Consider the following 24,111-nt stretch of genomic DNA (forward strand, 5'->3'; position numbering starts at 1 on the left):
CCAGTTGGTCGGCACAGACTTTTAGGACGCGGCCGGGGATGCCGTCCGGTCCTGCTGCCTTCCTGATATCCACTTTTTTAAAGATCCGTCTCACCTCATGCTCTGTTACCCTGAACACTGAGTCTCCATCAGCAGACCCCCCCCCCCCCATTGCCGTGGTTTGTAGGCTGGTGTTGTTATTCACAGCCTCAAACCTCGCATAGAAGGAGTTGAGATCATTTGCTAAGGAGATGTCACTGTTCAGTTTGAGGGGGGTTCCTTTGTAGTCTGTCATTGTTCTGAGGCCCTGCCACATGCCTCTAGAGTCAGCCTGTTCAAACTGAAGTTCAACTTTATCCCTGTAACGCCGTTTTGCCTCTATTACTGCTCTCCTGACGTTGTATCTTGCCATCTTGTGTTCTTCCATGTTGCCTGTCACCAGCCCGGTGTTGTATGCTGATGTGCGCACTTTCAGAGCCTCACGGACGGATTTGTCTACCCAGGGCTTTTGATTTGGGTAGATATTAATTTTGGTGGTGGGGATTATTACTTCTACCTGAGTACAGACATAGTCAATCACCGTTTCGGTGTATTCGTTAATATTGGCTGTGTTATCACGGAATACACTCCATTCCGTGCTTCCCAGCACTGCTTGGAGTGACTCCACTGACGTCACGGCCCAACGCTTAACCTCTCGCGAGACCACCGGCGTTCGCTTGAGACTCTGTTTGTACTTAGGCAAAAGAAAAATTGCGGCGTGATCGCTTTTACCGAATGGACTAAGAGCCTGTGACCTGTACCCATTCTTAAATTGCGAGTATACATGGTCTAATATGTTCTCGCCTCTGGTGGGACAGGTCACATGCTGATAGAAATTCGGCAGCACCTTTTTAAGACGCGCGCTGTTGAAATCCCCCAAGACCAAAATGGCCGCGTCAACGTTAGCTGCCTGGAGTTTGTTTACCTCGTCGTGAAGTTTTGAAAGTGCGACCTCAGTGTTCGCGTGTGGTGGAATGTACACTCCGATGAGGATGATGGACGTTAACTCTCTTGGGAGGAAGAAGGGTCGACATTTTATCGTGATAAACTCCAGGTCTGGAGAGCAGTGGTTAGACATTTCCTTTGTGTTGCCTAAATCGCACCACTCCTTGTTTATCATGAAGGCAATGCCGCCTCCTCTCGTCTTTAGTGACTCTAATGCCGTCCGGTCTTTGCGTAGAACGAAGAAGTGGTCTGCCGGTTCTATTGCATGATTCGGGACATCTGGACTCAGCCAAGTTTCTGTGAAACAGAGGACGTTACAATCCCGAATGTCCCTCTGGAATTGGATCCTTGCTCTGATGTCGTCCAATTTGTTTCCTATCGATTGCACATTGGCCAACAATATGCTGGGCAATGTGGTTCTGTGTCGTTTGGACCTCAGTCTGTTCCGGACCCCGGCTCTCTTTCCTCGTCTTCGCGGCGGCTTTTTGTCTTGTCCGTGGCCGGCATAACAAAGGATCTCGGCGGGCCATTTCTGCTGTTCAGCGATCCGATCCAGAGAGCAATCCAAACGGTAAGTTTTTCTTAATCCAATGTCAATGATTGACTGACGGTCATACACATATAATGCACCAACAGTTGGTGCAAATAAAACTCCTAATACTATAAAAATTAACAAAATAAAGCACAGTCTCGTCGGAGCGATCAGAAAGGCAGCCATCACAGCAGCGCCAGTTCAGTTGAATACAGTATAGTAGTGAAGCCCCTCCTACCTGGTGGAGCAGAGGGAGAGCAGTACGTCACACAGGTACATGAGATGCCTGGTTGTTAGTAGTGAAGCCCCTCCTACCTGGTGGAGCAGAGGGAGAGCAGTACGTCACACAGGTACATGAGATGCCTGGTTGTTAGTAGTGAAGCCCCTCCTACCTGGTGGAGCAGAGGGAGAGCAGTACGTCACACAGGTACATGAGATGCCTGGTTGTTAGTAGTGAAGCCCCTCCTACCTGGTGGAGCAGAGGGAGAGCAGTACGTCACACAGGTACATGAGATGCCTGGTTGTTAGTAGTGAAGCCCCTCCTACCTGGTGGAGCAGAGGGAGAGCAGTACGTCACACGGTACATGAGATGCCTGGTTGTTAGTAGTGAAGCCCCTCCTACCTGGTGGAGCAGAGGGAGAGCAGTACGTCACACGGTACATGAGATGCCTGGTTGTTAGTAGTGAAGCCCCTCCTACCTGGTGGAGCAGAGGGAGAGCAGTACGTCACACAGGTACATGAGATGCCTGGTTGTTAGTAGTGAAGCCCCTCCTACCTGGTGGAGCAGAGGGAGAGCCAGGTCCTCCACCTCCATCCTCAGGCCGTGAAGCTCGTCTTCGCTCCCCGCCTCGTCCAGCAGGTGGAGGCTGACACAGGAGGTCCCGGGGGGGAACATCTCCGGGGTCACCAGGTGGGGGAGCAGGGTGTAGCAGGTCGGGTGGAGGGCACTGGGGGAGAGGTGGAGAGATGGAGGAGGAGGAGACGACTAGTGGTGGTGCCTGGTGGTGCATTGGGCCGGTCGGTCATCGCCAAGTTGGAGTTGTGTTTACGAGATGATGGCGTTCGCTAACCACGCCTCAATTACCAACTGATAGGTGACCAACTGATAGATGACCAACTATAGAACAGATAGATTGACATATACTGTAGATGGATAGATAGACATACTGTAGATTAGATATATAGATAGACATACTGTAGATAGATAGATAGAGAGATAGACATACTGGAGATAGAGAGATAGACATACTGTAGATGGATATATAGACATACTGTAGATAGATTGATAGAGAGATAGACATACTGGAGATAGAGAGATAGACATACTGTAGATGGATATATAGACATACTGTAGATAGATTGATAGACGGATATTGTTGCTAGATATAGATTGATAGACAGATACTGTAGATAGACCGTTGTATTTACGAAATGATAGCGTTTGCGGGAGCTAACCATGCCTCCATTTACCAACTGGGCTTACTTGGGAAAATGCCACGGTGGGTGGGGGCCCCCGAACCATCAGGGGCCTGAACCACCAACGGTCTCAAGAGCCCCAGGTTCACATTGTGTCTAATGCATGACTTTAAATTAACTGGGCCCAATGTTTTCAGATTTCCTTTTGTCAAAAAAAAACTAGAAATGAGTGTCCCAGAGCTGGGAGCAGGCCCTCAGACCTCCCCTGGTCACGTCTGTCCCCCCCCTGAGTGTCCCAGAGCTGGGAGCAGGCCCTCAGACCTCCCCTGGTCACGTCTGTCCCCCCCCTGAGTGTCCGAGAGCTGGGAGCACGCCCTCAAGACCTCCCCTAGTCACGTCTGTCCCCTGTGTGCCAGGGCGCCCCCTAGTGGCACAATCCGGATCCAAGGCAGCAGATTCAACCTTTCTCTCTTCATGATTCCATCAACCTGTAGGAAATGAATCCCATTATGTCAACATCGTATTTCTGACCATGTCTCGTGATACTCTCATGGTATCGTTTGCACCACAAAAGGTGAAAGGTGAATTCGGGTATCATGAAACTAGCCCAGGTTTACAGAAATGAGTGATTCAACACCGTATTTCAATAGAGGATCATATCATATAGAAATTAATGGTGAATCACTGTAGTATTGTGTATGTTTTGGGTTATTGGTGACCCTAGGATAACTGGTGGGAAATACCGGGATGCCCTCAGCCTATTAAGGGGGGGGGAGAGAATAAATGGGTGATGGAGGACTTTGTTATGATTATGTCATTATCATTAAGTGACAATTATGATTATCATTAAAGGAACACGCCAACATTATGGAAAATGCACTTACCGTCTCCTCCAGAGTCGGACAAGAAGATGGATACCAGTTTCCTCTCTGTGCGTTCAGTAGAAAGCTATCGGGATGCACGTTAGCCTAGCTTAGCGCAATGAATGGAAGCGGACAGTACCGGTAGCCTAGCTTACACTCCGGGAGAGGTGTTCGTTGAACCAACGCCTAGGCTAACCGGTACTGTCCGCTTCCATTCATTGTGCTAAGCTAAGCTAACACGCCGGATAGCTTTCTACTGAGAGGAAATACGAGAGGAAATTGGCTCACTCTGGAGAAGACTGTAAGCGGATTTTCCATAATGTTGGCGTGTTCCTAGTATGACTATTGTGATTTATTAAACAACAAGTGTGTGTGTGAATCAGTTCACAGAGGTTCTTTGCATCTTAAAAAACACAGGGATCAGTTTGACCTATGGAACCAATTACCTGCAGTACCTCTGGCTACGGAAAGAAGCTTTAAGACCGCTTCGAAAAAGTCTGCCTCTATTTGAAGGTTAGGATGAGTTGTTAAAACTGATGTGTAATGTGTGTTTACAGATGGATCTTTGATTTTATTAATAATTATATGGACTGAATGGAATGCTGTGTAGATTAATTGAATTTGATTGTGTGTGTGGCTTATACTTGTTTAATGTAGTGAAATTGTGGGGTTTGTTTTGTATTTGGGCTTCAGAGTAGCTATACTGTTTTTGCCAGCCAACCGCCCACCACACCCCACCCCACCCCTCACCCCCTATACCCCCAGAGGTCCACAATGGAAATAAGCCTTCTGGCTTTATTGTGTTTTTAACCTCGATGGTTTTTTAAATGCATGTATTCCTGCTGGGCAGTTTTATATCACATGCCTTCGAGCGACGTTGTACTTTTGTACTTATTTTATGCCATTATTAAGTCTGCACGTTTACATTGCACTTATGTATGCAATTTATGCATTGTTTTTTGTCAATCTGTGTGCTGATTGTATATATGCCTATGTTCATTTTATACTATAGAGATAGTTATTCATATTTATTATTGTTATATTGTAAAAATGTGTGCATTGAAATGTCTGTAAAGTCTCGACGACATTGAAAATGATTGTCCTTTCGAGAATAAATAAAGGTTGATATGTCCGATATTATTGGCCTACCGATATTATTGGCCTACCAATAAAATAAAAATGTGATATCGGAAAATATCTATCGGTTTTAAATTTTTTTCTTTTTTTTAGGCAAGCAAGTAACAACAAATAATAATTTTATTTATTGTCAAAGTATGCATAATGTTGTGTTAATTATGCGACAAGAGATATGTAATGTTAATTACCTGAAATTATTCCGTTTTTTGGGGGGGGGGGGGGGGAACTCTGCATATATCGGTATCGGAAATTAAGAGTTGGACAATATCGGTATATCGGTATCGGTAAAAAAGCCAATATCGAGCATCCCAATGATGTGTATCTTTTATGAATTATCAAATAAATGGGTGGCTAAGTGGCGCAGTGGGCAAGGCGCTCGCCACTGACGCAGGAGATGCTGGGTTCGAGCCAGCTCTCGGCGTTGCTACCAGCTTGGCTGGTCGTTCATACTAACACAATTGGCAGTGTTAGGGGAGATCGCGCTGTTCAGGTGAAAAGATGCGACGGCTGCCTCCTCGTGTACCGGAGGGGACACGTGATGCAAGGCTTCTATCCTCACTACAGCCGACCAGTGGGAGGCATGGTCTAGCAACGTTCGAGACAGGGGAGGGAAGAAGGGAAGAATTGAAGGGAGAATTGGCGAGGCGAAATTGGGATGAGAGAAAAATAGAAAAATAAGGAGAAAAAGTGGATAAAAAAAGAAATGATTATCAAATAAATTCTATCAAAATTCAATCAATTAACCTGGGAGTCCTGAGGCCAAATCACCTGCTTATCCAGATGTTCAGAGGACATGGCTGCTCCTCCGTCACGTCCAGCTGGGTGTCCAGGTTCTCTGCTGCGACCCTCAGCATCAGGTCTGTAGACATGTCTGACGTCCGGCCGAAGTAATCCTGCAAGGCGAGCAGCAGCAAGGCCTCTGGGTACGGTTTCAGGTTTCATTCTGAATCTATCTACCTCTGTCTCTCTCTCTCTCTCTCTGTCTGTCTGTATCAACAGTATCTGTCTATCAATCTACCTCTATTTGATTTTATTTTATTTTATTAGACATTTAAAAAAAAAAAAAAACAAGATTCCAGAAAAACGTCAAGGAGGATGAAACACAAAAAAGTCAAGACTTATTTCCATTGTGGTCCTTGGTCTCAGACAGACAAGCGATACAAAACATGACCATAAATAACAATTTGACAAACTACATAGACATGAACATTTTAAATGCAGTACAAACGTACAGTAGCCACAGGCAACAATGTATCAGACAACATTTTCATGCATTTCTCTATCTATCTATCTACAGTACATCTATCTATACAGTATGTCTTATCTACCAACAGTATGTATATATCTATCAACAGTGTTTGTCTATATCTCTAATTCTCTATCTATCTACAGTATATCTATATCTACAGTATGTCTATCTATATCTACCAACAGTAGCTATGTATATCTATCTATCTACAGTGTTTGTCTATCTATCTACAGTATCCGTCTATATATCTCTCTATATATATCTTACTATCTACAGTATCCGTCTATATATCTCTATATATATCTTACTATCTACAGTATCTGTCTATGAATCTATATCTATCTATCTATCTACAGTATGTCTATCTATATCTATATCTCTATATTATCTATCTACAGTATGTCTATCTATCTATCTATCTACAGTATATCTATCTACATTATGTCTATATCTATATATCTATCTACATTCTACAGTATCTATCTCTCTGCTCAGTGGTCAACAGTAGAAGGCTGTGGTACAGAAACAAGCATTTCATCATAAAGTATTCTGTATTTTGTTGTGACAAATAAATAATAACCAAACTTGAAACTTGGTTTCCAGGTTAAAATGAAAAGTGTCGAGTGTGACAGACCGCCACCATCCAGTCCATCCTCACCCTCTCCGTCATCACCTGGTTCCCTGCAGCCACGGTCGGGGACAAGGCCAAGCTGCAGCGGGCGATACGATCAGCGGAGCGGGTGATCGGCTGCCCCCTTCCCTCCCTCGAGTCCCTACACTGACTCCACCAGGGCCTTGAGGAGGGCGAGGAAGATCATGGCAGACCCCGCCCCCACCCGGGTCACGGCCTCTTCACCATGCTCCCCCACGGCAGGTGGCTACGGCTGCCCAAGACACTAAAGTCCCGCCATAGACTCAGCTTCTTCCCCTCAGCAGCTCGCCTGGTAAACGAGTCAGGTGTCCCCCTGCTCCCCCCCCCCCCCCCTCTATGGCGAGCTGCTAGTAGGGCTGGACCTCTGGACTTGAACTGTGCTGCACTGTATCCATGTCCCCCACCACTGCACTTTACTGTCTCATTGTTGTCTCACTGTTCGGTCCTGTTTTGCACTTATTTATTTATCATCATTATTATTAAAAAATCATGCACTGAAATGTCAAATCACGTTCCATTTGTACCTGTGTACAATATGGTGAATAAAGTCATCTGAATCTGAGACTCAAATGGAGGGAACCCAACCTGTGTGTGTGTGTGTGTGTGTGTGTGTACCTGGCAATGCTCCAGGAATTCACTGAAGCCCCCTAAGAAAATCCCTTTGCCCCCGCGGTCGATCAACTCCCTCCAGACCAGTGGCGAGCGGTGGTGGCTCCATCCGTTGGCCTCGCAGGTGGTCTCCAGCCAGTCCTGTTTGTGAGGGTGAGACGGAAGAGAGAGAGAGAGAGAGAGAGAAATACACAAAAAGCATGAATAAAGTAAATAATGTACATGCGTAAATAATAATAATAATAATACATCAGATTTATATAGCATTTTTCCTAATGCTCAAAGACGCATTACAAAACAAACGATACAATACAGTTTTAGTAGAGAAAATAAAAAAATTATAAAAAGGTGAGAGGAAGGAGTTCATGGGTTGACGGTGAGGGTAAAAAGGTGGGTTTTGAGGGCTTTTTTTTAAATGCTGAGAGGGTGTCTGCATGTCGGATATGGTTGGGCAGCGCGTTCCAGAGGGTGGGGGGGGGGGGGGGGGGGGGGCAGCTGCAGCGAAGGCGCTGTCGCCCCCCCCAGGTCCAAAGCTTAGTCCTGATGGGTCGGAGGAGGTTAGCGTCTGCGGACCTGAGGCAGTGGGTAGGCGTGTGGTGGAGGTCAGAGGTCAGAGAGGTAGGAGGGGGCCAGGTTGTTGAGGGTAGGCGTGTGGTGGAGGTCAGAGGTCAGGGAGGTAGGAGGGGGCCAGGTTGTTGAGGGCTTTGAAGGTGATGAGTAGTGTTTTGAACTGAATCCTGTACATGACAGGGAGCCTGTGGAGATCGTGGAAGATGGGGGCGATGTGGCCGGAGTGGCGGGGTGGAGGTGAGCATGCGAGCAGCAGAGTTTTGGACGTATTGTAGTTTGTTGAGGATTTTGGTGGATGTGCCATAAAGGATGCTGTTGCAGTCGTCCAGTCGGGAAGTGATGAGTGCGTGGGTCAGCGTTTCAGCAGCAGAGAAGGATGGTGAGGGGCGTAGACGGGCAATGTTCCTGAGGTGGAAGAAGGCGGTTTTAGTGATCTGCGGTTGACATGCAGGAGGAAGGAGAGGATGGGGTCGAGAATGATACCTATTAGGAATGTCCGATATTATCGGCCGATATCGGCATTAAAATGTGGAGGGGGTGACAATGGAGCCGTCGATGTTGACTGAAAAATCCTGGGTGGGGCGGGTGGGTCAGGGAATTTGGGCCAATGATGATTAGTTCAGATTTGTCACACAGTTGAGTTTCAGAACGTTTTTTTGCATCCACATTTTTATGTCAGAAAGGCAGGTGATGAGGGTGGTGGAGTGGGTGGCAGCAGTGATGGTCTTGGTGGACGAATAAAACAATATATAAAAGAACACGTGGCAGAAAGCACAGTCAGGAGATACTGCCAAGGAGGGACACACACAAGCTCAGAGCTTATTTCCATTGTGGTCCTTGTAGGGGGGAGGGGGGAGGGGGGGGGGGGGCGAGATGCTTAGACATGCATCATACAGACACGACATCACAACACATCACAATATACATAACAGACGCATAAAAACATGTAAGGTTGCCTTTTAGCTGAGCGTCTGGGTTAATTTTAGTCCCCTTTGAGCCCTCACATTGATTCCTAAATTATCAGGGTGAGAAATGCAGCTGCCTGATATGTTTATGATGGAGTAACGTTAGGAAACCTAGCTGCTCAAATACAATTTCATAATAGTCTTTTGTGGTGCTGTGTTTTCGGTTTGTTCCTACAAGGTCTAGAGATGTGGCCAGTCAAGATGATATCCTATATATCTCTTCTCGAAGTTCCAACACTCTTTTTGTATCACAAACAATACCGTATTTGTAAATCTGGTATGTCATAAATGTCTAGATGTAGCAGTTCTGTATGTCATGTTATGATGAATTGAAAATGGGGGACCCTGATGTAAACAAGACGGAAGTCTTTCTCTGGTCTGCATCCCCTTAACACTTGTGTGTATTGAGCTGTACTGTATTGTACCCATTCTGCAATCTGTTAATAAAGTTTTCAATCAATCAATCAATGTTAACGTTACCTTCCATTGGTCGGGGTGAATAGAGATCTTATGGATCCTGAAGTTTGGCAGGGATCCTTGCAATGAGTCTGCCAGAAGTTCTGCTTTGGCAAAGTAAGGACAATCTGCTTTACCTACGGAACAGAGTTGTTGATGTTGTTAAGTTAATGTAAATAAATGTGATTCTGGTCGCTATAAATAAGTTACCACAAGCTTATCCGAGCTCAAAAGAGAGAGCAAAGAGAGAGGTTTGTTTTGTACCAGCAAGCACGAATTTTGCCATCTTCAGTTGACGGCGTCAGTTGCTAGGTAACCAATAGTGTCGCACTTAATTGTGTCCGATGAGAAAACTACCATAAACAAAATAAAACGTTTTTTATGATCTAGCTATAAGCCACAGGATAAGTATAGCAACTAGGAAATCTTCACTGTAATAATTATATTATTATTTTATATTATTCACCGTACCTTGTTAAGATTTCAAGTGTTTGACCAAAACGCCTCTTCTTTAAAGGCAGCCCAAGAGTGCTTCCGCGTTTCTCTGATTGGCCGCGACGCCCCACGTGACAACGCCGCGCGACCAAAACAAGGAAGACTATGGGGGACGTCTGACGGCGACGCACACGGTGACGTCACAGCGGCAGCATGGAGTGGACACAGTGAGACGGCAGAGGGTAATAATAATGTTTCCACTTGTATGTTTTACATGTCACTGTTTAGCCAAATGTTATATGGTGCATAGTACAGTACGTGGCACATTTGGTCTGAGAAATGTAGCCTGTCTTACTTTGTGAGAGTAATAAAGAGACGTTATTAAACTAGCCCGTTGTGCTAACGTTAGCATTGAATGTGAATGGTGGAGGCGTTCTGACCTTGTCAATGTAATGTTAACAGTAATTGTTTTTTTGTTATATATATATTTTTTGTATAGACAATGTGCATTTACATTAATCATTGTTACATGAAAATATGTTTGCGCCAGATTTAGCAGAAGCTAATTTCTAATGCAAATCTGGTATGTCATAAATGTATAGATGTAGCAGTACTGTCTATCTGTATGTCATGTATGTCATATATGTTACGATGAATTGAAAATGGGGGACCCTGATGTAAACAAGACTAAAGTCTTTCTCTGGTCTGCATCCCCTTAACAATTGTATGTATTGAGCTGTACTGTACCCATTCTGCAATCTGTTAATAAAGTTTTCATTCATTCATTCATTCATTCATTCATTCATTCATTCATTCATTCCATCTGTACTGTACTGTAGTCTACTATCCAAAACACATGAAATACAAACAGTGCCAAGAGTTCAAAATATATAAACAGGTGCAGCTCAATAAATTAGAATATCGTGGAAAAGTCCATTTATCTCAGTAATTCAATACAAAAAAGTTACACTCTCGTATATTATAGATTCGTTTACACACAAAGTGAAATATTTCAAGCCTTTATTTGTCATCATTTTGAAAAGTATGGCTTACAGCTAATGAAAACCCCAAATTCAGTATCTCAGACAATTGGAATATTACACAAGACCAATGAAAAAAAAAAAAAAAAAATTAATATAGAAATGTCTGCATTTTGAAAAGTGTGTTGTTCATGTATGATCACTCAGTACTTGGGGCTCCTTTTTGCACGGATTACTGCATCAACGTGGCGTGGCGGCGATCAGCCTGTGTGGCACTGCGGAGGTGTTATGGAAGCCCAGGATGCTTTCTTTGATGGTGGCCTTCGGGGTTCAGGTCAGGCTGGCCAATCAAGCACAGTAATGCCACGATTATTGGTACTTTTGGCAGTGTGTGGGCCGGTGCCAAGTCTGGCTGGAAAATGAAATCAACATCTCCATAAAGCTTGTCAGCAGAAGGAAGCATGCCGTGCTAGTCTAAAAGCTCCTGGTCGGCGGCGGCTGCGTTGACTCTGGACTTGAGAAAACACAGTGGGCCAACGACACCATCAGATGACACACGGCACCCCCAAATCATCACTGACTGTGGAAACTTCACACTGGACCTCAAGCAGCAACGTGGATGATGATGACGTGCCGGTGCCTCTGTCTCCACACTTCCTCCAGACTCTGGGACCTCGATTTTCCAAATGAAATGCAACATTTACTTTCATCTGAAAAGAGGACCTTTGGACCACTGAGCAACAGTCCAGTTATTTTTCTCCCAGGTAAGACGCTTCTGACGACGTCTCTGGGTTCAGGAGTGGCTTGACGGGAGGAATGCGACGGTTGTAGCCCCATGTCCGGGACACGTCTGTGTGTGCCGTGGCTCTCGATGCTCTGACTCCAGCCTCGGTCCACTCCTTGTGAAGCTTCCCCAAATTCTTGAATGGGCTTTGCTTGACAATCCTCTCAAGGCCGCGGTTGTCCCTGTTGCTTGTGCACCTTTTCCTACCACACTTTTTCCTTCCACTCAAACCTTCTATGGAGCTGCTTGGATGGACAGCACTCTGTGAACAGCCAGCTTCTTTAGCGATGAGGCCGATGACCTTTTGTGGCTCACCGCCCTTGTGGAGGGAGGGTGTCGAATCTGTCGATGACTGTCTTCTGGACAACTGTCAAGTCCGCAGTCTAACCCATGATTGTGTAGAGCCCACTAAACTAGACTGAAAGACCATTTAAAGGCTCAGGAAACCTTTGCAGGTGTTTTCAGTTAATTATCTGATTTATAGAGTGTGACACCGTGAGACTACAATATTAAATATTTTCACAATATTCTAATTCTGTGAGATACTGAATTTGGGGTTTTTCATGAGCTGTAAGCCACGATCTTCAAAATTTAAAAACAAATAAAGGCTTGACATATTTCACTTTGTGTGTAATGAATCTATAACCTATAAGAGTTTCGCTTTTTGAATTGAATTACTGAAATAAATTTAACTTTTCCACAATATTCTAATTTATTGAGCTGCACCTGTACACGTAAAATGCCAGACAACATACACAGGACATGCAGCATAAAGAGTGCAAAATACATACACATGGAAATGCAACATAACATGCACATTATGATATAGCACAGTGCCAAACATAATTATCTATTATTGACACTTAAGATACAAGACAAAATGATGAATGAAATGAAATGATGGAACATTTTGTCTTCTTTACTCTGGAAGGCGCAGAGGAAAAAATGAATATTGTTTACATGCGTTTTATCCCCTCCCTACTTCCCATTTCCCCACTGGGAATGCCCCTGATTGGATAAATTACATGCTGGTGCTATAGTGCGACACCTAGGGACTGAATGTTATATATACCTTTATTAGAACCTTTAAAAAAATGCCACTAATTTACATTTAGTCATTTAGCTGAACGCTTTTATCCAAAGCGACTTACAAGTTCTGTACGACAAGTCATCAGGAAGGAAGGGCACAACTCTTATCAGCTGAGTAACAATGTTCATCAACGTGTTTCAAACTAATGCAAGATTATGCCCAAAAGTTTCGGTCCCAAATTCAAGGCGGTAACGCTGTTCGTACAAATGTTATTCGATCACAGACAGACATCATGGTCTCAAACAACGGGTGATTGTAATCAAAATAGCAGGTGATTATATACTAAATACTATCGCAGAACAATTTTATTGCACTGTAAAAAAAAAACTGATTTTATATGTCTGCACTTTATGTGCTCATTTCATTTCTATTCTACTACTTATTGCATTGCACTATTGTCTATTCTATCTTACTCTTTTTATTATTGTCTATTTTTAAAACTGAATCAAACCATAAACAAGGTGGCCTGTTGGGATGTTAGATCCTAATGTGAAAAACTGTTTTTATACGTCTGCACTTTGTGCTCATTTTATGCCCCGTCTTTTTTTCCTGTTGTGAAGCACTTTGAGCTGCAGTTTCTGTATGAAAGGTGCTCTACAAATACCGTTTTATTATTATTATTATTACTATTACTAAGTGCTAATCTGCTGTTCTCTGCCTCCCAGATCAGATCCTACACCTCCTCCACACAGTAAAGTCCTGCTCCAGTGAAGCCATGGCCGCAGTGCGAGCGACGGGAGAGCAGGTGATGAGGTGGGCCGTGCGCCTCTCCGGCCGCGGGTCGCTGTGTGGCCCCCGGACGGTGACCGGCGGCACCCCCCCTCTGAGGGGCCTCTCCTCCTCCTCCGCCCCGAGGCCGCCTCCTCCCGCGTGGAGCACGAGACACGGCCACGCCGCTCCGCTCGGCTCCGTCGGGTACTGCTCTCAGGTGAGTTCGGATTTTTTTATTTTTTTTTTGTATCCACTTTTTCTCCCTATTTTCTATTTTTCTCCCATCCCAATTTCGTATGATCCAATTCTTCCCTCCCCTGTCTCGAACGTTGCTAGACCATGCCTCCCACTGGTCGGCTGTAGTGAGGATAGAAGCCTTGCATCACGTGTCCCCTCCGGTACACGAGGAGGCAGCCTGTCGCATCTTTTCACCTGCACAGCACGATCTCTCAGCGGCGGGGGTCTGCGTGGGAGACTCACGCTGCCCCCGATACTTCCTGATTCTGCTGTACAGGCGCACCAACCGACCTGTAGGAGTCGCTGTCCACAACGTCCGATCCCCACCCACCGGCTTTCCCACCCCCTAACACTGCCAATTGTGTTAGTATGAACGACCAGCCAAGCCGGTAGCAACGCAGAGAGCTGGGCTCGAACCCAGCATCTCCTGCGTTAGTGGCGAGCGCCTTGCCCACTGCGCCACTTAGCCGCCCTTGAGTTAGAATTTTCGAATAGTCGTGCCAGTCTCCATATTCGATTTTCATGTCTGAGTCGAAAAATATATATAATTATTATTATTATTTTAATTTAATTTAATAATTTTTTTAAGTGAAGCAAACCATTCTTATTTAAAAATAAGAATAACAAATAAATGTTTATATTTAGAGGCAGCCTAATTTTCATAGCCTAATAATTGATCTAAAAGATGCACATGGAAATTAGCCTCGTGCTAAATCCGGCCATTTTTACACTCCACAGTGTTCATTAATTTAGCATTGTCCCGTCTAAATAAACAAATAAAAATAAAGAAACATGCTACTGTTTCTGTTTGTGTATTAAAACCGCTTGATAGGCCGATGCAATGCTGTTATTATTATCGGCTACGATGGTGAATGGTGTCATTTTGATTTATTGTCGGTCAGCTGAGCCGATCAACGTTCTGAAGGATTATCTGAACCTGAAGTGCCTATTTATGTGCAATACCCTTTGATTTTAATGATCCATTCTATTAAAAAGAATAACTGCATGCATTCATGATGAAACATAATACCTATGATATAGATTTGATTTGGGAATAATAGCGTGTACAGGCAAGAAACGGCAACGCTTATAGTAGAATTGACGTATAAGGCTATAACTCAGCCTTTCGGGAATTACCGGGAATATACTTATATTCACCACGGTATAACACGGGAACGTATGGATGGAAAATGTATTCTTTTTCACATATTGAACAATAGATATAGATAGGTGATGTCAAATGGGCCATAGTATTGTATCCATAGCTATAATATAGAATATAGTTATATCTCTACAAACAAGGTGACGCATGGGCGGCTGGGTGGCGCAGCGGACATTGCGCTCGTCACCAACGCAAGAGACACCGGTCTCGAATCCGTCTGTCAGCGTTGCTTCCGGCTTGGGCCGGCCGTCATACTAACTCAATTGGCAGAGTCAGCGGGAGGGGAGTCGATGGGTGGTAATCTGGACGTTGTGGACAGCGACTCCTACAGGTCGGTCAGGGCCCCTGCACAGCAAGGACAGGAGATGGCGGGGGGCAGTGTGAGCCTCCCACACGTTACACCTCGCCAATGAGAGTCCGCGCTGGCAGGTGAAAAGATGTGACGGGCTGCCTCCCCGTGTACCGGAGGGGACACGTGACGCAAGGCTTCGATCCTCCCTACGACCGGCCAGTGGGGGGCACATGCGAGCAACGATCAGGACAGGGGGAGGGAGAATAGACTTATCTCAAACCCTTCCCTCTTTTCTTGATCCTCCAATCACAACTGTCGCTTACCTCGGACAATTTCCGAGGTAAGCGACAGTTGTGATTGGAGGATCAAGAAAAGAGGGCAAGGTTTGAGATAGGTCCATTGGCACGAGAGGAAATTGGGATGGGGAGAAAAATATCACCGAAAAAAGGAGGAGGAGTTAAGAACAGTAGACTATTCTAAAATGACGTTGGTCCGTCACGCTGCAGCAACGCCCCGCCTCTCTCTCTCTCCACACAGGGTCGGGTCGAGGGCCCGGCGGAGCCGCGGCAGCGCCCCTCCTCCGCGCCGAGGCGTCAGAGCCGGTCGACGAGGCGAGACGACGCGATGCCGTCGGACCCGTTCCAGGACAAGATGGCGCTGTGCGCGTCCCACGCCGACGTGTTCGACCTCATCGGCGTCCACAAGCCCCGGTCGCGGCAGATCAGCAACTGCCTGATGCACCTCTGGGAGACGCTGAAGCGCATGAAGACCGCGGACCAGCGGCGCTTCGAGCTGCAGCTGATGTTCGAGCACCCCGGCATGGAGGAGCTGCTGCAGCTCACCATGCTGGACGCCGCGCGCATGCGGCACGAGGACCTGGCCTACTGCCTGCTGGCCGCCGTCAAGCTGGGCGTCGGCCAACGCAGCCGCGTGGTCCAGACCCTCCTCCGCACCGTCCAGGTGAGTTAGCCGATCGTCGCAAAGATTCTCGGAAGTCGTCGACTTCCTGACGTCTGTTGTTGCTACGCAACTGCGGCGGCGGGGGGGGGGGGGGGTTCACTCCCGGTACATTGTTTATTTTATTTATTTGTTTATTTAGACGGGACGGAGCATATCACTGGACGCTACAAATACACCGGATTTAGCGAGGATGCACGTTTTCATCCGCAGTCCCCCACACAGAGCATAAACACAAAGCAGGCAGGCGGTGAAGCATAACACGCTACGAGACGAAGCATAAAAACATGCATACAGAAAAAAGTACAAGGTATATAAAGGGTGCACTGCTGTACTATTTGACTATACAGCGGTCACAGGTTTGGTCGTCGAGTATAAACCATGTTTCATTCATTTAGTGCAGAAAACGGATCGGAAAGCGGCGAGTTGAACATAATCGAGGGTAATTTTCTTCAGTGTTCGTCAAAATGCCAACGAGCTGCTGCTGTGTGACGTTTTGTACCGATAACAAAAAAATCAAAACTCAAAGTTTTATATAATACCAGCCGAGGCATCGCGGAGGAAAAAGTGGCGGGCGGCTATCAAGAGGAGGGCACACGTACTGTAGACTAGACACAGTCGGGGGAGTCGATCAAAGCAGACACTGGTTCCCCACGTCAAATCATACGTGTGTCTGCTCTACCCATTTCATAACCGGTGAGAATAAGGAACAGATATTTATATCGTAAATTAATTATTGGCTGTGTGAGGCTGTAAACAGCAGACAGCCCTAAAACATACCATGGTATACACATACACTATGCTCAAAGCGAAGTCACTCCACGACACAGTTCCATTTTTGGGGGGGGGGTATATTGACGAGGCTTGACAACAGAGGTTCAAAGATAACTTCACATTTATTTGGCTGTTGGTTTATATTATATCATCAGGGCTTCTCCTTCCAACGCCGTGTTACTGTTGACTATTTACTTCCTCGTGTGACGTCACTTCAGATACGGCATCCGAGACGCTCAAAAAAGCGAGTCGAGTCGATTGGGTACCGTGCAGTGAAAAGCGGCATAAGAGAATACTTCATAATGTTTCACGCAATTGGCAAAGTAAATATATATTTAGTACACGTGATTTATTTATTTTAAATAACACAGTGACTTTTCATTTTTTGATAAGAAAGTCTAGTGCTGGTTGAGCACATCCATACTTTAGGTTGGTGGGCTTTGTCTATAACGTGGCCACAAAAATGGAAAGGTTTAATTATTTAGTTTGTTTGCGCCAAGTTAATACTTTGACAAATGTTGCCTATATTTTTCAGTCGGTTTGGTCTTTGTGTGCCAAACATTATTAAAGGTAAACTTCTTTTTTACCAAATAAATTAGAAGCATGTTTAAATCAGCGATGCCTCCCCTCTCTCTCCTAGCTCTAACCGGTCACTGTCAAAATAATGTGCCTGATGTCAAACTGCCTCATTCTTTCAGTTTTTGCATGACTACGTCCCTGAGAATAACTGAAACGTTGGGAGTTTTTTTAGGCTATATATCTTATGCCGATGTATGGTATTTTTGGAGTGTTAATTTTTTTTAAATAAAAAACAACGTATATCGAACCGAACCGAAAACCGTAACACCAAAACCGTGATATACGAACCGAACCGTAGATTTTGTGAACCGTTCCACCCCTAGTATATCGGTGCATCCCTGGTTGTCGGGATGGTGTGTATAATTTGTTATATTAGAGGCTAACCGTGTGTTCCCTCCCCTTCTCCAGGACAACATTAATAGTATGAACGAGAAGAGTCTGGGTATCGTCGCCACCGGCGTGGAGCTGATGGAGGACTGCCCCAACGTCAGCGCCCTGAAGGAAGGCATGAGGTCAGGCTTATTACATGGCTGTGAAAGGCCAATATATTCAAATGTTCATTATGATGTGTATTATTCATTATGATGTGTATCATCCATTCGTTATGATGTGTATTATCCATTCATTATCAGGGCTGTTGTACGCTAAGTTTTTTCACTAGGGCCACAGAATCTTTTTTTAGGGGCACTTTTTTTTTTAAATAACTTTTACCATTTATAGTGCAAAAAAATATGTTCCTCATTACTGTGGTCCTTTTTATTTAACATTTAAGTGAGTGAGCGAGCGAGCGCTTTGTATAGTGGGCGTGTCAACGGTGTCAGCTGAACTCACACCAAACAAGGCATAGGGAAATAGTCAGACATCCCAGAATTATTTCATAATACAAAGTTTCTGAATGGATATTTGGATTCAACCAAGTTGTATGCAGTGATGACCGGTCTTTCCCCCGCGGAACACAAGTTACTTAACGTTACACGGGTCGCGCTATGCATGCTTAGCTTGCTAACGATAGCAGTGTAACTTAAAGGGGACATGCATTGCTATTCCTAGCACTATTTGGGCAACTTTACACAATTCCTGTGAGTCTATGGAACACCTCTGTAAGGTTTTATTCAAAAAAATTCATTGTTTTATATTTCTCAATATATTATATAATTATATTATATTATATTTCTCAAAAAAAGTACTCAAAAGCCAAATTTTTCTCAGATTGGATTTCAGGCTATGTTGGCCTGGCTCCGCCCATAAGCACTTTGAGTGACAGTCATCCACACAGTCTGCGAGTGGCAGACAGAGAGAGAGAGAGACACGGAGCACTGTGTAAACAAACCCGACACTTCATCAAACGGGGTTTGACAGAGAGCGAGAGAGGGAGGGAGAAACGGATACACCCTCGCGACAGAGCTGTCTCTCTGTCTGTCTCTCTCTCTCCCTCTCCCGTTTGAGGAAGTGATGGAGAGAGAGAGAGAGAGAGAGAGAGACAGACAGAGAGACGACAGCGCGACGCGCGCATGTGTGTATGTGTGCTCTGTCGCGAGGGTGTATCTGTTTCTCCCTCGCTCGCTCGCTCTCTGTCAAACCCCGTTTGATGAAGTGGCGGGTTTGTGCTACAACCACAGAGCCAATCGGATCACTATCCGCTCCATCCTCTCCTCATTACGTCACGATGCGATAGGGCTGGGCGATATAACGATAACTAATCGATATCGGGAGAAAAATAATATTTTTATTTTTTTGTGACCTGCAACAGAGACAGTGGACAGACTTGTCTTTCTTGCCTGCAACTTAAAGTAATGGCTTTGCTTGTCCAAATGACAATACTGACCAAATTGAGATTTCTTTTTCTCTTGTCCATTTATTTTGTTTTCTTTCTAATTTAAAATACAGTTTGAAACCGTCTGTACACAGTAGGCTATGTGTGCTAGCAGAGCTAGTCTCCAGTCACGAGTCACGGTTTTGGTTTGTCCACCAAAAAAGCGCCAAAAGATAGAAAAGAAACTAGCAGAGCCAGAACTGTTCAACTCCCCTGGAGCCACAGCCAGCAGAGAAGCCGGTTTACTTTCGCTTTTAAACCAGCTGCAGCCTGAGAACTGGAGTGTGAGGGGCTGTAACACTAAAGATGGCGGCAACGACAAAGAATTGCTGCAAAATAAACATACATCTGTTGTTTAAAAAATAAAAAATAAATTATACAATTACTTACTTATAACAATTTCGATAATTATCGATATCGAGTGATATGATAACATTATCATATCGTTATCGCGATATGATTTTTTGCCATATCGCCCAGCCCTACGATGCGAGTCAAATCAGAATGACCTAATTAAATCGAGCAGGAAATGGTCCGAGCTGAATGAGAGCAATCCGCCGATATGGTATTTAGAGACACAGACACATTGATACTAACTACTATTACTATAATACAATACTAGACACTGAAAAAAGCCATTTATAATGCATGGCACCTTTAATGTTACACACGTCACGCTATGCATGCTTAGCTTGCTAACGTTAAGATAGGAGATAGCAGTGTAACTTAATGTTACACAGGTCGCACTATGCATGCTTTTTTCGAACGTTTCGTTCTCTCCGCTATGATGAGCTCTGCTTCAGCACGGACAGCACCTCTCAAGTACCCGTATGTGCATGTGTGAGTCAGTCGCGCGAGTGTGTGAGTAACAGCCCTGCTCCTCGGGCAGACGGAGAGAGACCGAGGGAGGAGAGATATAGAAAACGGCCAACAAGATTAGTTCGCAATGTTTAAATTCCTCGAAAAAAAGGAGTGAAATACGAATGAAAGGGTTGAATATTTTTTTCTACTAGCACAGGCTATTTTTAGGGGCAATATGCTACGCCCTCGTAGCACTGTACAGGCCTGATTATGATGTGTATCTAGGGATGTTCGATATTGGCTTTTTTACCGATATACCAATATTGTCCAACTCTTAATTTCCGATACCGATATCAACCGATACCGATATATGCAGGGTTTCCCCCCCCAAAAAACTGAATAATTTCAGGTAATTAACATTACATATCTCTTGTCGTGGAATTAACACAATTATGCATACTTTTGACAATGTTCTTACTTGCTTGCCTGGGTAAATAAAGGTTAAATAAATGAAAAAAATATAATAATAATTTGAAAACCGATACCGATAATTTCTGATATCACATTTTAATGCCAATATCGGTAGGCCGATAATATCGGACATCCCTAGTATTATCGGATATCGGTAAAAAAGCCAATATGGAACGGATGCCCGTACAGATCATCATCACCACAGTGCTCTTGTGTTGCAGGCTGGCCGTCGACGCCCGTCTGCCCAGCATCAAGAACGTGATGGCCCTGCAGACCATGATGCGCATGATCGGGAGCGACGCCCCGCTGGACCTAAAGAAGAAACTAGAGGTTGATAATAATAATAATAATAATAATAATAATAATAATACACTTTATTTGTATAGCACCTTTCATACAGAAACTGCAGCTCAAAGTGCTTCACAACAGAAAAAAAGACAGGCATAAAATGAGCACATAAAGTATAAAATTACAGTTTTTCACATTAGGATCTAACATCCCAACAGGCCACCTAGTTTATGGTTTGATTCAGTTTTAAATAGACAATGATAAAAAGAGTAAGATAAAATAGACGGAGTAAAATAGTGCAGTGCAATAAAATAGTAGAATAGAATAGATAAAGGCGGCTGGGTGGCGCAGCGGACTAAGCGCTCATCACCAACGCGAGAGACACTGGTATCGAATCCGGCTGTCGGCGTTGCCTCCGGCTTGGGCCGGCCGCCATACTGGCTCAATTGGCAGAGTCAGCGGGAGGGAAGCCGGTGGGGTGGTATTCTGGTCGTTGTAAACAGCGACTCCTACAGGTCGGTCAGGGCGCCTGCACAGCGAGGGAGGGAGGGAGATGGTGAGGGTAGTGTGACCTCCCACACGTTACACCTCACCAATGAGAGTCCGCGCTGGCAGGTGAAAAGATACTGCTGGCTGTCTCCTCTGTCTCGGAGGAAGCATCTGATAGACTTCAGGACTCCCTAGACCGACCAGTGGGGGGCACATGCACGCAACGGCCAGGAAGGGGAGGGGGGAATTGGCATAACGACTAAATTGGGATGGGAGGAAAACACAGAAAAAACAGGAGGATAAAAAAAAAAAATAGAATAGATAAAATATTTGTTTTACAGTGCAATAAAATAGTTCTGGATTACTGTTCAACAGTTCAAAGTCGTCTTTACCTTCTCTGTTTGGTCTCCACAGTTTAAAACTTGACATGTGTCTGATGTCATGATGTCTGCCTTCATTCTCTGCTGCTCCTACAAACACTGTGGATTACGGCAATCAGTCAATAGTAGTAACTATATACTGTATAGGACATAATAAATATTATTTTAGAACAATTTTAACTATATGAAATGCAATGCCGCTGCCTTGCTACCCAGCCTCTCCAGTGTTTAGACCTCTACACTACCCAGTGTTTAGACCTCTACCCTACCCAGTGTTTAGACCTCTACACTACCCAGTGTTTAGACCTCTACACTACCCAGTGTTTAGACCTCTACCCTACCCAGTGTTTAGACCTCTACACTACCCAGTGTTTAGACCTCTACCCTACCCAGTGTTTAGACCTCTACACTACCCAGTGTTTAGACCTCTACACTACCCAGTGTTTAGACCTCTACCCTACCCAGTGTTTAGACCTCTACACTACCCAGTGTTTAGACCTCTACACTACCCAGCCTCTCCAGTGTTTAGACCTCTACACTACCCAGCCTCTCCAGTGTTTAGACCTCTACACTACCCAGCCTCTCCAGTGTTTAGACCTCTACACTACCCAGCCTCTCCAGTGTTTAGACCTCTACACTACCCAGCCTCTCCAGTGTTTAGACCTCTACACTACCCAGCCTCTCCAGTGTTTAGACCTCTACACTACCCAGCCTCTCCAGTGTGTAGACCTCTACACTACCCAGCCTCTCCAGTGTTTAGACCTCTACACTACCCAGTGGTTAGACCTCTACACTACCCAGCCTCTCCAGTACACTACCCAGCCTCTCCAGTGTTTAGACCTCTACACTACCCAGTGTTTAGACCTCTACACTACCCAGCCTCTCCAGTACACTACCCAGCCTCTCCAGTGTTTAGACCTCTACACTACCCAGTCTTTAGACCTCTACACTACCCAGTGTTTAGACCTCTACACTACCCAGCCTCTCCAGTGTTTAGACCTCTACACTACCCAGCCTCTCCAGTGTTTAGACCTCTACACACTACCCAGTGTTTAGACCTCTACACTACCCAGCCTCTCTAGTGTTTAGACCTCTACACTACCCAGCCTCTCTAGTGTTTAGACCTCTACACTACCCAGTGGTTAGACCTCTACACCAGGGGTTCCCAACCTTTTTTCCCCCAGGGACCCCCAAACATCTCTGATGAAATTCCTGGGCCCCCCTCCTAATAAAATACCATAAAATACTTATTTTTTTGTCATTTTAATACTTTTTTTGTCATTTTAATAACAAACTGCATACACGGGCACATGCATCATAATTAGACCCACTATGCTTCTTTGACTTGTGCCTTCAATCAACAAATCTCATCTTGCACCATATGTATTTCAAAATGTTGGCCAATATTCAAATCATGTATTCATCCTCTCAAATCAGGCCCTAATGGTGAACGGTTTGCATTTATGTTGAATGAAGTAAGAATCCACTGCAGTAAAAATATCCTCACCTCGAGTGGTGGTAGTAAGGTTGACTGACATGAGAATGTCCTGCTTCAGATCCTCATTTTCGATATACTGCACATAAACGATGAGCACAGCCTCGTCTGCGACAGTTGTAGTTTCATCAAGTTATATGGCAAATGGACCCTTTCTAAGCTTTTCTGACAGCTGCTGCTTGCAATCACTTGACATCTTATCAATTCGGTCTTTCACTACATTGTTCGAGAGTGGTACTGATTTTAGTTTATCCGCCACCTGTGGGCCGCACAGTTTCTAAACCATTTTGATGCAGGCTGGTTTGATGAGCTGCTCGCCAATATTGTGCGGTTTCTTTGCTTTTGCAATTAAAAGCGAACACTCAAAGGAGGCTTCGGTAGCCTTCTGTAAATCACTGCCACCCCTGCTCCACGCTACTCTAACATCAACGGGCTTGTTCGCCTTGAGAGACTGTTCTTTCCTCCGAAAAAAGTCTGGATCCTTCCCAACGGTTTCTGGGTGCTTAGACGCCTGATGTCTCTTCAGCTTGCTGGGCTTCAGGCTCGAGTTTGCCAACTTTTCTCCACAAATCACACACTCAGGTCGTTTGTCTGGTCCCTCAGTGAAGCCCATGGTGATGTAATTTTCGCGATTGCTGTAGGTCCTAACTTTTTTTGCAGATGAGCTGCCATCATCTCCTTTTCGTTTGTCACACATTTTCGCCTCTGGCGGCTGACTGCAGACGAGCCGAGAAAGTTAACTAGCGTGCTAGGCTAGCTACGGAAAATGATAGTCAACTGATTCGCGTTTTAGCGGCTACCCGGTAGCCTACTGTTAACGTTCAAAAATCATGTCTAGATGTTTATTTATTTATCTTTATTTTTTATTGTAGTGGAGAGACTATTCATGCTTCTGATGATAAAAATATGCTAATTAAATATTTCTCTGAAAGAAAAAAAATATTAATATTAAAACGATACA

At 44.8% G+C, this 24,111-nt stretch overlaps 1 protein-coding gene across 1 annotated transcript in view; it reads left to right on the top strand.

The window, feature by feature from the left end:
• The first annotated feature begins 10,051 nt into the window (after positions 1-10,051).
• fastkd2 (FAST kinase domains 2) overlaps positions 10,052-24,111 on the top strand; it is a 26,730-nt gene continuing 12,670 nt past the window's right edge. The window contains exons 1-5 of the mRNA XM_084317714.1: positions 10,052-10,089; positions 13,367-13,629; positions 15,641-16,063; positions 17,822-17,925; positions 20,720-20,828. Of these exons, the coding sequence (XP_084173840.1) occupies positions 13,417-13,629; positions 15,641-16,063; positions 17,822-17,925; positions 20,720-20,828 (849 nt within the window). The 5' untranslated portion in view covers positions 10,052-10,089; positions 13,367-13,416. The remainder of the gene's footprint in view (positions 10,090-13,366; positions 13,630-15,640; positions 16,064-17,821; positions 17,926-20,719; positions 20,829-24,111) is intronic.

Source organism: Notolepis coatsorum (genome assembly GCF_963971535.1).
Source record: "Notolepis coatsorum genome assembly, chromosome: 1".
NCBI classification, from domain to species: Eukaryota; Metazoa; Chordata; class Actinopteri; order Aulopiformes; family Paralepididae; genus Notolepis; species Notolepis coatsorum.